A 14,998-nucleotide genomic window follows, 5' to 3' on the forward strand; every position below is an offset into this window, starting at 1 on the left:
TGTAAACAAGAAAATTAAACGTGTAGGAATAGTCTAGGCAAAATGGCAAAGGACCATAAAATGGCACAACCGCAATGAAATTGACAGAGATTTGAGAAAAATAAGATTTAAGCTCAACATACATTTGGTTGCATCTTCTCTGACTATTCTCGTTCTGCAGATGATCAGCGCTGTTGACTTTTTGTATAATTTCCAGCACAATGTATATACCTGGCACTGTACTAGGCAATAACGACCTAAAATGATGTGCATTCCTAATATACACAAAATAAATACATAGGGTAAACAGGTGCAGAGATAGCAAAAAATAAAATAAACATTTCAACTGATTTTTTTATTGAGAATTCAACCTAAAATACATCGGAAAACTACATTCCCAGGGAAAAGCTTCTTATTTTTCTCTAGATTTTATCCTAGATTTTGATAAAATCTTTCATTAAAAGAATCTACTCCCAGTCTGGAATCCAGTCAGTATTTGTAGTTGTTTGCAGCCCGGCACGGCCACTTACCCTACTGAAGGATGCATTTTCTTTTTTTTACTTTGGTGATCTTCGAAATCGGTTGACCCTCTTTCACTTCTTTGACTGCATTCACAATCTAAAAGAAACCAAAACAAATCGTATTATGAAATGCTGCATCTGAGAAAATGTAACAGGCATAGTCTGCGATCATAGATTTGGAGTGTGTTTGGTTAACACTAGTTCACACGAACCACTAACTACAGAAAGAGGGTATAGGATTGCCAACAGCAATGATCAAATCAGTCGCACAAAAGACTGGGTACAACATGGGCATAACTCATAAGCAGTGCAAGGTTCCTTTATAGAAAGAGCAGATAGAGCACTCAGAGATCAGAGTCTGAGATCGAGCAGTGCAAGCTTCCCTCTCACTCCAAGAGGCCAGAATTATCATACATCACAGAGAGAAACCACCAAGGCTAATTTGCATATGGCTAGTCTCCGTCTGGCAGTGCACAGTGAGGAACAAATGCGATGCGGAATAAAGTCGAAAGCGACTTCTTGTGGCTGAGACGTCTGCAAGGATTCCAACAGTCTTCATAGTTTCCACAATTTGGAGCACAACTTTTCTACCAGGATCTGAAGAAGTATATACCTTTTAATTTGGAGTTGAAGTTACTTCAGTGCCAAATCACTCAGAATTTTAATAACCAGATAGAACTCAAAATAGATTCTAGTCTCCACCAATAAAGAGTGCATAAATCATTAGAGCTTGCATTAACAGATGCCTCTTTCCAGGCTTCCATCCACAGAAAGATACTACTTACTCACTATCACCCACACAGGTCATCTGCTCGTGGCTCTGGTGGAACAGGAACTGGACTTGGAGCCATGGGCTACTCTAAGACTCACCTCTTGGAGAATATGGACGAGACCGGGGTTGCAGGCCTGGACCACTGAAATTTCTGTTCGCTGACCCGATCTTATGTTTTATAGATGAAGATGGAACATTGTACCAACAGTGATCTGTCATTCCCGTCCCAGACTCAGTTACAGCACTAGCTAAACTTGGAGTCCCAAGATGTTGGGTGCATCCCACACTACCCCTGCCCTCCAAATGATGAGGTAATCGGACCAGTCTGGAAGAAAACCCTGGCAACAGGAACAGCAGTCAAATATTTTAATTTAAGAACCTCTGGTAAGTATCCCTTTGCTAGGTGACTTTCCCTCACCCACTTAAGCTCCCATCAGCCTTTTTCTTCGCGTGTGTGCCCCACAGCAGACAAAGCTGAAAAAAATGTGTCTTTTGTTCTTTATAAATTAATAAGGTATCCAACTACAAGTCCAAAGCCATTTCTTGCGCTTCTTTGCAGAGAGGTATTCTTAAGATTAGGTTTTTAGATGATGAAAGTGCCACCAAATTACTAAAACAAGGGGAAGGGAGAGGTGAGATCTTAACACGGGTAAGGAATAAACAGAAGTTGCATCAAACGTCTGGTGTATGGATGCAAAACTTGAATTTCTTTGGACGAGTGCTGAATAGCATCTTTATTTCTGTCATTAATGTTGAAGGGGATTATGCAAAAGAAACTGGGACTATTTCCTTCCATGATCTCAGGTCAATAAAATAGAACCCTGAAATATGTCTCCACTCTCTTAATCCGACTCTAGCCCAGAGGTCTTGAAACTGTGGGGGTTGCCCCCTGGGGAGTCCATGGCAGTATTTGTAGGTTAGCGCAAATGCCGCCACAAGTACGTGTAAGTGAGGGTGGTCTGGAAGCACTATGTTGTTCATTTGGCACATTTCCAGGCTGTCTTCATTTACATGCAGTGGTCTAAGCGATTACAATGTGTGGGAAGAGTTTTCCATGCTGTGGTGGTGGGTGAAAGATTTAGCTTTTATTTTCATGTAACTACATATAAAAAAAAGCAGAAGCTTAAATGAAAAATAAATGCAATGTAAACGAATCGGTGGAAAATGCACCCTTTTGCATTTATGAAACCTAAATTGGTTAAGGGGATCACTGCAGATGACAGTATGTGTGATCAGAGAGCCACAGAATTTAATCCGGATTGGTGCAGTGGGGAATAGTGACTTGTGTATTTATAGTGCTGCGAGGTTCTAGTCTGTAAGAGAAAGCCATTTTGTTATTACTTTAAAATTGTATTACATAAGTATTAGGCTGCAGCAAATGATTTAGCATTTAAGATACAAGTGCCGTCAAAGTATATATTTTAGTAATCTGGAATCAGACTATACCCAGTGCAAACATTTAAGTGCCCATTAAATGTGCGCTTTCCAGAACTTAAGACATAACCTCCTTAACATCTAAAAAAAATAAGAAAAAAAAAAAAATGTGTCAGCTTAAAAATTCAAGTTACGACTCACTCATTACCATTCCTGGGTTTGAGGCGATGCGACAGGAACAGAATGAGAAGAAACTGGAGGTGAATCTGGATCAGATTGAGGGAGGGGGACAGATGGTCCCAACATTAATGATATTGTTTGTACTTTGTGGCGATTTATTCCTGCAATTGTATTATGTGACACCCATCTTCTGCTATTTGTTTTGTTGGAAAATAAAAGTAAATGTATATAAAAAAAATTAAAAAAAAAATCAAGTTACTCCATTGGTTTAAACATATACCGACTCCCAAGCGAACTTGATGATTAATGGGCCTGGGCGAAATTAAATTATGTTGGTGTAAATTTGGGAATTTCACGTTATGCTACATTCCCAACATGATGCCTCTTAATGTAATTACTGGAATTTCATGATAAAATGTACTGTGAATAGGCAACTCACTGTATTTTACAGCGAGAAGCACAAAACAGCGACTCATTTGAAGCGAACATATAGTGCGGAATTACAGATTTGAATGTTAGGAAATTATGCATATTTTTGCCATCAGTTCGTATAATTCAAAGAATTTCAAACCCCGCTAGTGGTTAACCAAATGCACACATTTACACACTGGTGAGAAGGCCTGCGCCTCTCCCACTTGCCCTCCCTTCACTTTCACCTCCAATTCCAAATTAACCCTTCAGGAGGGTTTTTCGAATAAAAACGTATGGGAACTGGTTTTGTAAAATTAAAAAAAAACGTGAGCATTTCGGACCCTGTGGATCCCGCCCACTTGAACTTCTGCTCCGATGTCCTTTCAGGTGATTCGAGGAGAACAGTGGAAGAGAGGTGACCAGCAGAGTTGCATTGGGACGCAGAGTCTTGACCGTCAGCCCCACAAGGCCTCAGAGTAATGCCCCAGGAGAAAGAGGAAAGGAGCTAAATCTAGGCATGGGGCATAGATATGGTCTAGAAGAGGTGCTTTTTGGAAGTCTTGGAACGCAAAGGTACCTTGCATGGTGATAGACTTGTACCCTTGACCAAACACCCCTGCTGCCTTGATATCTGGTTCCGTGGTAACAATTTTTGATCATGAGTGAACAAAGACCATACGTGTGTGCTATGACCTAAGCCGGTCTAATGGATTGAGGTCTGCTTTGGCCGGGAGGGAAGTTCAAAGCAATAACCATAAGTGGTGGAAGGCTACTGCCTTCAACATGAGTTAAGTATGAGGGTGGTGGTGACAGCATACTGTATTTTCAGTGATCAGTAGAGTGTACAGGCCTTCTTTTTACCGGTGTCATGATGGAGGAGTCTCCTGGCCCGCTCTGGTAAAATTACGCTGCTGTGTGCTTAACTTACCCTTGGCCTACTTTGGATTGTGCACAGCGCAGGGATGTATGTGTGCCTGTGGAAAGGTACAATGCATCAGAATATAGCGTGCATGGTTGCATGGTTGCATGTGCGTGCTGGGATTTGTGTGCCTCTGAGAAGTTACAGTCCATCAGGAAATTGCATGTATGGTTATGATTAGGAGCGAGGGTATATGTGGGCCTCTGTTGGTACTGCATGTAGGAGATAGGGTGGGGTATTGCTTGAGTGCACTGGGATGCATTGATGTCCGTCCGAGAGTCAAGTACATTGGAGGCTACCCACCTGTGTATGTGTTCACAATACTGTGTGCACTTACAATGGGCACCACACTTTGAAGACACTGGGTTCTATCTTAGGAGGTCCACAGCTTGCTGGAGGAGCAGGGAGAGGTAGAGGTCGGCCCTAACAGATTTGTGCATTGCTCCATTCTTGAGAGCTGGGAGGGACACGGGAGAAAGTAAGATCCAGGCTCTTCGATGCATATCAATAGGGAGCTTTGATTCTGTATGGAGGCCACTGGTCAAAGATGCCTGGGCACATCTGTTGAAGGAGATGGGACTGAACAGGGAATCAAAGAGTTGGGGTGGGGCCCTTTGGTAACCTTTAGATGCACATATCATAGAGGATATTATCCAGGTGTTAACCTCTGGTTACTCCCATGGACTCTGCTTGGAACTACAAACACTGGAGACTACTCCTGTGATAGACTGCTCTCTGGAGGAAGAGCACAAAAAAGGAGAGGCCACTTCCAAGTGGGCAACCCCAAAACACAAACTACAAAGACACTACATCACAAGTGTGTCTGGAAATATACTATAAAAATGGGAGCTTGAGTCTCCCACATTGTTAAACTAAAGCTGTACATCAGTGTGGAGTAGTTTAGGAGGAATTCGGCCTGTTGTGACCAGGATTGGAAACTAAGGGTCTACCACTCATGCTGAATGAGGGGACATCTCCCAGAAGAATCAAGAACACTTGCAGCGAGCACCAGCTTCTGGCTGACCCACGACCAGTGGGCCCTGTGAGGAGAAGGAGGTTGCCTGGAGGGAGCGGGGTCCAGTGGGTATCCTACTGAGGGGATCGCAGGAGTGTACTGTGAGATTCTGGCCCATCAAGAACAGTGTCCCGATCGGGAAATCTGAAGTGTGTGCTGGGTGAACCCCTTATGCCAGGTGGGGAAGCGGAGTGACCGCAGTATGCCAGGTGGGGGAAGCAGAGAGAACGGGACCCCGGCATTGATCGGACCGTCAGCCGATATGCATTTTCGAATCCCCTGATACCAGGAGGGGAACGGGGGCACTGCTTGAAGAAAGGGTTGCTCTGGTGCCGTACTACCACAAAGGGAGGGCCGCTGCTCTTAGTAGTGCTGGGACCCAAAGTTAGCAGTCACCCTATTGATGCTGCTAAGCAATCCCTATATGCCAGGAGGGGATCATTGAGGAGACTAAGGGGCGTTGCCCTGGGAGCGCTGTGAGTACCCCTATGTCAGGATGAGGCCGTGGTCCAGAAAGAGGGCAGTCGCACTAGGACAGTGTGTAATTTTAATCATCTAGCTTGTGTACAAGTGCACCCAAGAACTGTCTCTGGATGAAGAAGCCTTACTGCAAGATTGAAGGAGCACCAAGGATTGCTGCTGCCGCAGTCACGAATTCTAGAGTTCTGCCCAACGTCAAGCTGGGAACGCATGCTTGGGGACTCTGGACCTGCATCCCAGTAACAGGTAAGACTGACGCATCCAGACCCAGGAACATGTGGACTTATGCTAAAAAGCTCTTATAGAATTTTAAGACTTGAACTCACCAGCAGGCCGTAGTATAGATGTCGGCACACGTGAATGGGGAATAACCATCATCCACACTAGTTTTTAAGAAAGGGCCGAGGAGACTGCCCGCTTTGTGATGCATAGCTATCATTAGTGAAGTCGGTGCAGTGGCACTTGGGCTGGGGGTAGAGGGGGAAGATGGGGTGGGGGTGAGAGGACCACTGCATCACAATTATGACTGTCTTATTTTACAAAAGAGGCATGGCGACTCAATTTCAATGCTAGAGTTAGGATACATTTTTTTGAAAGGGACAGTCTGTTTCAAGATTGAAGTGATGGCCAGGTATGAGGCAAAGGGGTTGAAGAGGTAGAGGAGACAGTCAGGTACTCAGGGCTGCAGCTGACATTGGTCCAGCAAGTGCAGTTGCATTGTGGCACGTGAATGTAAAGGGCTCACAACACCCAATTATGGGGACAGTGTTTTAGTGCATTTCAGAAAAAGCAAAAGAGTTTGAAGGCCTCTGCTCTAGCCTATTGTTTGCCCCTCATCCGATCCTGGCCATGTTTCTTCAACTCATAGACATATATTTTAGTTTATGGTGTGTGCTACCCTTTTCTACCCGTTCCAGAGTTTCCTGCGCCATTTTCAGACAGTGCTCCTCTTTTGTCCACTTTTCTGCTGCATCCTGAATTCCCTTCCATTCACTAATTTTGCTGTGAAGGGTCCATGATTGGCTTTTGAAACCTGATCCTCAACTCCTTCTCGGATTTCCTGTGGAGCCCACCTACCTCCAATGCTCGGTCTTGTGCACTCTTCCTCTCCATACCATTAAGTTGGTAGCTTGCCTCATTCTGATCCCCTTAACCTCTTGTTCTAGTGCCGTGCTGGAGTTTTGACTCGTTCTACTGCTCCATTCTGAGACCACTCGGCTACAGTACAAAGTTGGAAGTTCATGGAAATCACTACCATTTGCTTTTCCTTTAGGGGCAATTTGTAATTTTGTATAAATACGTGTCCCACTTTTCCATCTTTATTTGCACTTAAGCAAGAGTATTTTAATGTTATTTTGTGTCATTCTGTCCGAGATTATTTGTTAGCAATTTCATCTTTGATCAAACAAACGCATTTTTTACAACAACAATATACAAAATAGGATTTTAAATATTGAGCACTTACATCTTCATGGTAAGGAAATTCGCCACTTTCAAGCTTAGAGAAAATGAGCTTGTCATTGATTTTAACTTCAAAGCATCCTACAATAGAGCAAAAAAATATAAAGAGATAATATTGCAACGATCAAAGGGGCAAACACATATATATTAGTTAGCTCATAATGCCGCATAAATATCCTACAACATCAAATTCAGAAATATATATTCAGATATATGCCACCCACTACTATGGACCTGCTAACGTTGAAGCTGTCAATGTGTATTTAAAGATACTTTGTTAGACATTATTTTTTTTATGTTACCAAGCAATTTCAAGCACTCTATTATTACAGGCTTTCCTATAGTTAGTGTTGTCCCTACTACTAAGCTGTTGCTGGAATGCCTTATAGCAATTGGAATTACTGCAGTATGGCACACCATTAGAGTGTGTGCACAAAACACTATAAAATACAGTCATGTACAAATCTATCACATATTCTTACCTCTCCTGCCCTTTTCACCACAAACCTCCGCATCAGGAACTTCTTGCTTTATTTTGCTGGCAAGTTCCCGATAGCGGGGCTCATATCCTCACCCTCCACTGGAAAGGAAACAGATATATACAACCATTAAGACCTAGCAGGGCATTCAGTTTATGACATTTGTTTACTGTGTAATGCTTTCTAGAGCAATAGGTGGCTGGCCAGTAGGTGTCATGCAACTTTATCCACACATAATACATATTGCCCGTAAACTACTCCTTGCCCCATAACCTCAAGAAAAGGTTCCACAATCAACTACAGTTGCCATCTGCAGGTATAGAGTGTGTCCTACATATGTCGGTACTCCATCTGCATTGGCAATAAGGTTTTTTCCTACCTATTCTAGTCAGATCATCACCATTAGGATGTGCTTAGTTGCAAAGTTGTGCCACTCACTGCCTGAAATTATCTTTTGAACACTTTATTAAACTTTGTGATAAAGTTTGTGAAGATGTTAAAAGAAAAAAGCAAAGTGGGCAGTTTTAATGCCTCCTTAAGTTTGCAGGAAAGTGTTCCCACTATAACAGAAGGCATGTAAGACTAGGCAAAACACAGCATCTGGTTGTTTGTTTTACCATCCGGAAGGCATTTGGCATAACAGTCGGGGGCCGGGGCTGGACAGTTGCTATTAGAACACGACCAAGTCGGATTTGCATTTGGATGGTCAGTCTGACGCAGCGCAGTGGGCAAAAAAACACAATGGCCTGGAATGTGGCTCCTGGCTGAGTGTAAGTCAAGCTTTTCGCACATCATGTTTTTGGTCTTTTCTAGGACAAGGTACCACTCTGCTATTGGAAACTCGCACTACCGCTTTTAATTAGCACAATCAATGTTTTTTTTAAAAATTTTATCACTACATGTTGCCCTTTTGACTGTATTTTTCGCATACTTGCACCTTAAAAGATTACCCCACTCACCTGCTGCTTTAGCGGGACTCTTAGATTCCCTACGCAATTCTTCCGTGCCATCTTAGGGATCGGAAGGGACATTTGCGGGAGCGTTCTAGTGGCGAGGCGGCCACGCTCGTCAGCTACTTAAACCTGTCAATGCAAGCGCGCAGGGGGGCGAGCCGATGGCGCAACGGTGGCGCGCCAGAGGCAAGCCCGCCTGCGCCCGTCCGCGACCTGCCGGGATCAGGGGCCACAACCACTGGCCCCTGCATGGCATATTCCAGGGTCGCGCTTCTGGCTTTGAATCATGGTAAAATACAGCTTAGCCATGCAATCACCATGGATCTACATCAGGAAGGATTGTTTAACCCCTACCACACCCTCCGGAGCCGTGTGAGTAACAGAAGGGATCCTGCAGAGAGCCTTAATTCTGCGCTACTTAATACTCGCTCTCTGCAAAAACATAACTTAGAGATCTTTTCAGTATTGCAGGAGGGGGAACTAGATATCATGGGAATTACTGAAACTTGGCTTGAGGAGTCTTCCACTCCCGATCTGGTGGCCTCTTTACCTGCTAATTTTTCGGCCATTTGCAAAATTCGAGCAAATCTTATGAAAGGAGGAGGAGTTGCGTTCCTATATAAAAGCTGCTTGAAAGCAGAAAGAATTTGTGCAGAGAGTCTGGAGGGTGCTGAGGTGCTTGGGGTTAAATTCCATGCTGGTGCTGAATGCTTGGGAATACTCCTGGTTTACCGACCCCCACGTACCCCCCCAGATTTCATGGACTCCTTTGTGGAATTGGTACACGACTTTCGTTCACGATATAAAAGATTGACCTAGAGGTCATCTGTTGTAATCTGATAACGAAACTTGAGAAAGCTATAGAAATCGTTGCCCCTTCACGAAAGGTGAAAATCGTGGACAAGGGAATAGGGGCCCCCTGGTTCAATGAGACGCTTAGGCTAAGGAAGCGGGCCCTCCGTACAACTGAGAGAGCCTGGCGTAGAGGGTGTGACCCTAGTGCACGCAGTCTGCACATACAAGAATTTGCGCTCTATAAACAGGCAATTCTGTCCAGGAAAGCGGACTTCTACGAGAATAGAATCGTGATGGCTAGAGACCCCCAAAAGGAAGTCTTTAAGGTCCTGTCAGTACTAAGGAAAACTAAAGAACAGAGCCCTTCATTCTCGCAGGTTGACTGCCAAAAATTTCAGTACTTCTTTTCTAAGAAAATTGCGGATTTACTAATGGAAATTTCGCATACCCCAAAACTTGACTGTCCGGTTAATTTTACTCCGGTAGTGCCCTTGATCACCCATCCCTCGAGTAAATTGCCCCCGATTACCAAGGAGTCATTGGCTGGCTTCATGGGGCGAGTAAAGTCTGGGTCGCAGGCGGACCCTGGTCCCTCTAGGGTATTTAAACTAGACCTACCAGGAATAGAGGACGATGTCCTGGCCCTCCTCAATAGTTCTTTGGAAACTGGATTGGTTCCCACCATTTTCAAGGAGGCACGTTTAATCCCCCTCCTGAAAAGTCAGGGGCGGATGCAAAAAAATTGAAAAACTTCAGGCCCATTTCCCAGCTGCCGTTTCTAGCAAAAATCCTGGAACAACATGTTCTTACATATCTCTCTGGGCATCTTGAAAACAACGAATTGCTAGAACGGAATCAAGCGGGGTTTAGGACACATCATAGTACGGAGTTGGTGATGCTGTCCATTCTTGACGATCTGAGGTGTAGAGCAGACAAAAAGATCCCGGGCGCCCTGGTGCTGTTGGACCTCTCCGCGGCATTTGACACGGTAAATCACAGTCAATTGCTGGCACGGCTGGGGGAGTTCGGCGTTCAGGGAACCGCTCACGCATGGCTAACTTCCTTTCGTCAAGATAGTGTTCAGAGGGTGCAGTTGGCAGATCTTGTTTCAGCATCAGCCGGCTTTTTGTGTGGAGTGCCGCAAGGATCGGCACTTTCACCTCTCCTTTTTAATGTGTACCTGCAGCCATTGATTGCGGTGTTAAACCAGATGGAATGCCAAATCTATAATTATGCAGATGACACTCAGATCGTCATCCAAATTGAGGATTCACCCGGTGCACATGCTAGACTGCAGAACATCTTGAAATATACGGTCAACTGGATGACCGCTAATTCCTTGAAGATAAATCCAGATAAAACTGAGGTGGTGTCAATTACCATCTCTGGTAGCCCTTGGAACAAGCTTTTCTGGCCGCAGGAATTAGGGCAGTTTCCAGAACCAGCAGCGGATGTGAAAAGCCTGGGCATCCACATAGATGGCAAATGGACTATGATGAAGCAAGTGTCTTCAGTTACTGGAACGTGTGTAGGCCTTTTAAGACAACTAAGGAAAATCTCATCTTTTGTCCCCAACAACATTGAGGCGGGCCGTATCAGCCATGATTCTGTCACGATTAGACTATGGCAATTCCCTGTACGCTGGCCTACCCCAGCATCAATTGATTAGATTACAAACAGTCATGAATGACGCAGCTAGGCTGGTATTTAAAAAACCAAGGAGAACACATGCAACACCATTACTGCGTAAATTACACTGGTTACCAATCAGACAAAGAGTAACGTTTAAAGGACTCTGTATCACGCACAAAGCCCTATATGGTAACGCGCCAAGCTACATTAAAGCACGTTTGGTCCTCTATACTCCCAGTAGGGCACTCAGTTTGGCACGCCCACGTTTCAGACTTGCTACCATGGGTGGGCGTGCATTCTCAAATGCGATTCCAGTGGCCTGGAACAACTTGCCAATACATCTGCGTAAAGAACCAGGAATCCTGCCCTTCAGGAAGATGCTTAAAACGGTGCTCTTCCAGGAGGCATGGGGCTTGATCTAAGGTTGCGTTGCTGCAGGAACATTCTGTGTGTACATTTGGACAAGCGCTTAGAGACCCCTGGGTGATTATGCGCTATATAAATCTAAATAAATAAAATACATTTTCTCCTCCAGTGAGTTTTTCCGACCCTCTGTTGCCACCTGCTTTGTCACCCTAATTACAATCAGATGTACATCACCTTTTTCAACATCATCATACTTACATACAGTCAAATGTCCATCAAATAGCTTTAACCCAAGTAAACCATTTATACAATTCCAGACAACATTGTTTGTTTCTTGGAACATGTGTCACTTAATAATGATCAAATTTTCTGTGAAAGCATGGGAGATATATCGCTCACTATTTGTCGCCCTAAATCTTATTTGTATTTGGCATAGTCTCACAGGTTACACAAGAAACGCTGAGTGATCAAGGGCACTACTCAGGAAAATAGCCACCACAACAAAAACAAACACACAGAGCCGGCTTTAAGGCAGTGTGAGCGGTGCCACCGCACAAGGGCGCCGACCTCGATGGGTGCTGCATTTTCAAATACCTATGGAATTGGAGAGTTCTTGGTGTGCTCAACGATTTTAAGGCGGTAATAAAAATATCAAGATAACTGGTGATTGATGGATCTTCCGGGGAGATCTGAGTTTTGTCTAGCAGTTGTGACTTATCATAAAGCAGCGGCAGAGGGTTAATGTGCCTCCTGCAATTGGTTGCAGATAACCGAATTGTACGCTGTGTAGCTCAGTGGGTTGCAGAGCTTGTGACAGTGATCCTTTTGTTATTTGCAATTTGTAAGCTACAATCCTTGTAATATAGCATAGTGAGTTATGGACTGGCATCAAAGAGCTGCATGCAAACTACAAAGCACAGGTTTAATACCTAATGTTTTCCCCTATTATTTCACTGCTAAGAAGGGTTAGTTTGGGTAGAAATAAATGCCTATTAGTTACGCCAACCACAAACACTGTTAAATTTCAACTTCTGAGTTTGTGATTTTCCAGAAAAGCGCTCTTAACATATACTGCCCACCAATATATATGACAACTCTTACATCTTGTAGTCCCCGCTGTCTTATGTAACCTTTCATATACAGTGATGTGCACATCACTGCCTCTGTATGATGTGCGTGACAAGGAGTGGTCTGACGCCATACATTGGTAGGAGTAGCGCTAGAAAAGAAATTAAGTACATGTAAAGAGGATCTATGGAAAGATAAAGAGCACCCTTAGAGGGTGGTAGTGAGGAAATATGTGGAGAAGAAGGTTATTGGGGCCGCCAACAAAGATTGTTGCACTGGATGCCAACCAATGCTTAAACTGGCCCTGAACACACAAACAAATCATTGCCAAGATTTCTTACTTTTTTAAAATTATTTAGCCAGTGGGTATTTATAGATCTCTTTTCTTAAGTGGGGTTGAAGTTATTAAAATTCGCAAACATTTTTTATCAAACATATCGGTACCTGCTTAAAGTCTGAATATATATATATATATATATATATATATATATATATATATATATTCAAAAGTACCTGGTGTAGTTTCTTGGAGAAAATACCAGAGTCGAAGCCCAGTTTCCTTATTCAGTGCTCAGGTTTATTTAGCGAAAATAAACAGCCCCAACGCGTTTCGAGGTAATCCTACCTCTTGATCACGGGTGGAGTGTAAACAAAAGCGACATACTTTTAAAGTTTGAAAGTGAATAACATTACGTCATGCATCACGTGATAGTGAACATAGAAGACACATTCAGGTATTTCTAACAACGTATGGGTTCCAGTAAACTTAATGGCTTTGCAAGTTGCCTGAAATCATATAAATGTAATGCAGGTCCGCTATATTTTTTACATTTTTAAATTAACAGTTGATAACACCGTGATTCGTAATTACATTGCTTGAATACCACAAAAATTACCAGAGAATAGCATTACTGCCCATATAAGGCCCAAGTGGGCTAGTGTTTGATATTCAAAATAAAGAACAAAATTAATCACAGTCAGAGTTCATAGCGTGTCTACAATGTCAAAAAAATGTCTCATGCCACCATAGGCTCGTAATTTTGCCACAATATTGTACCCGCAAAGCCACGCTCTCAATTCCGCCCAGGTGGGCATGCAGTTCAGGACCTGAAAACAAAAAGTAATCTTATTTTAAGCCTGTATGTGTCAATCAGAAACAGTAAATTTTACAACTTGTGAAAATACCAATAAGATCATGTTACTTTAAAAGCTTAAAAATTTAACATTAGAAATGCGACTACAATTCCTTCATTATTTTCAAAAAACAGGTTACTCGTATAAGTGGACTGCTAGTTCCTCCCCAAGATTATGCCCAAATGGTTGGATGGTGTTGTATTTGAATATATACTTGGATTCCAACCTACGGAGCTCTAGCCATCTGTTCCCACCTCTTTCTTTGTTCCCCACACAATCCAATACAGTAAATGTTAATAAATTGGGATTCTGATTGTGTTCTGCAGCAAAATGCCTCGCCACAGGGTATTGGTGGTTCACATTCTTTATGGCTCTTAGATGCTCTAGAACCCTTAGTTTCACATGCTTAGTAGTACAACCGATGTAAAACTTCTCACAGGGACACTGTAGTGCATAGATGGCATAATCAGTGGAACAGCTCAGATGTTTTGTAATTTTGTGTGCCTCTTGATCCTTAGATATTTTTATTGCTTTGCAATTTCTACTCATTTTGCATGCTTTGCATTTTTTACAAGGATAAAATCCCTGTATAGCATTAGCTTTAGGGCTTTCCTTGATAAGAGTGCTGCATAAGGAGTCCCCGAGTGATCTTGCTTTAGTATATGTGATAGATGGGGCATCATGTATAGCCCCACACAGATCTTTATCCAATTTAAGGATATCCCAGAACTTACGTAGACTACGTCTCACTTCCCAGGACTGACTGCTGTACCCTGTTATAAAACGGATTTTCTCATCATTTTGGCGTTCCCTGGGGGCCAGGAAATCTGATCTTGTTCTTAGATCCACATTTTTCTCCGCCTCTGTGATACTTTTGCTGGAATATCCCCTTTCCCGAAACCTAGCCCTCATGATGTGTTTTTCTTGCTCATAGTGTTCCTCTGTGCTACAATTGCGTTTAGCTCTGATCAGCTCCCCCAGTGGTATGCTCCGTATGAGTGTATCAGGGTGACAGCTGTCTGCGTGCAAAATACTGTTCCCAGCTGTTTTTTTGCGGAATAAAGAGCTAGTCAGAGCGCCATCCTTAATCAACAGATTTACATCCAAAAATTCCAGTGTTTTTTGACTCAATTGACTCGTAAATTGGAGGTTTAGACTATTCTTGTTAATAATAGTCTCAAACTCAAGGGCTTGTTCCCGTGTGCCATCCCACACGCAGAAAATGTCGTCTATGTAACGCAGCCAAAGGACGGCGTGGGTATTAAAAAGGGAGATGTTGCTCACCACTTGCTCCTCCCACCAGCCCATGAAGAGTCCCGCAAAGCTGGGGGCGAAGCAAGTCCCCATCGCCGTCCCCCGTATCTGTCTGTACATTTTTTTATCAAAAATGAAAAAATTATTTTCAAGACATATCTGCATCATGTCTATAATCATGTTAGTATGCTGCAAGTGTGAGATG

General features: G+C 43.3%; 1 protein-coding gene across 1 annotated transcript; it reads right to left on the minus strand.

Annotated features, from left to right (window-relative positions):
* Positions 1 to 315: 315 nt before the first annotated feature.
* Positions 316 to 14,451, minus strand: LOC144826409 (migration and invasion enhancer 1-like). Its single transcript, XM_078684719.1, has 4 exons — positions 14,274 to 14,451; positions 7,595 to 7,681; positions 7,117 to 7,193; positions 316 to 597 (listed from the first exon to the last, which is right to left on the minus strand). Exons 1-4 carry the CDS (start codon positions 14,449 to 14,451, stop codon positions 511 to 513), a joined length of 429 nt encoding a protein of 142 aa, XP_078540845.1. The 3' UTR covers positions 316 to 510.
* Positions 14,452 to 14,998: the final 547 nt, after the last annotated feature.

Source organism: Lissotriton helveticus, chromosome 3_2, assembly GCF_964261635.1.
Source record: "Lissotriton helveticus chromosome 3_2, aLisHel1.1, whole genome shotgun sequence".
Classification (NCBI taxonomy): domain Eukaryota; kingdom Metazoa; phylum Chordata; class Amphibia; order Caudata; family Salamandridae; genus Lissotriton; species Lissotriton helveticus.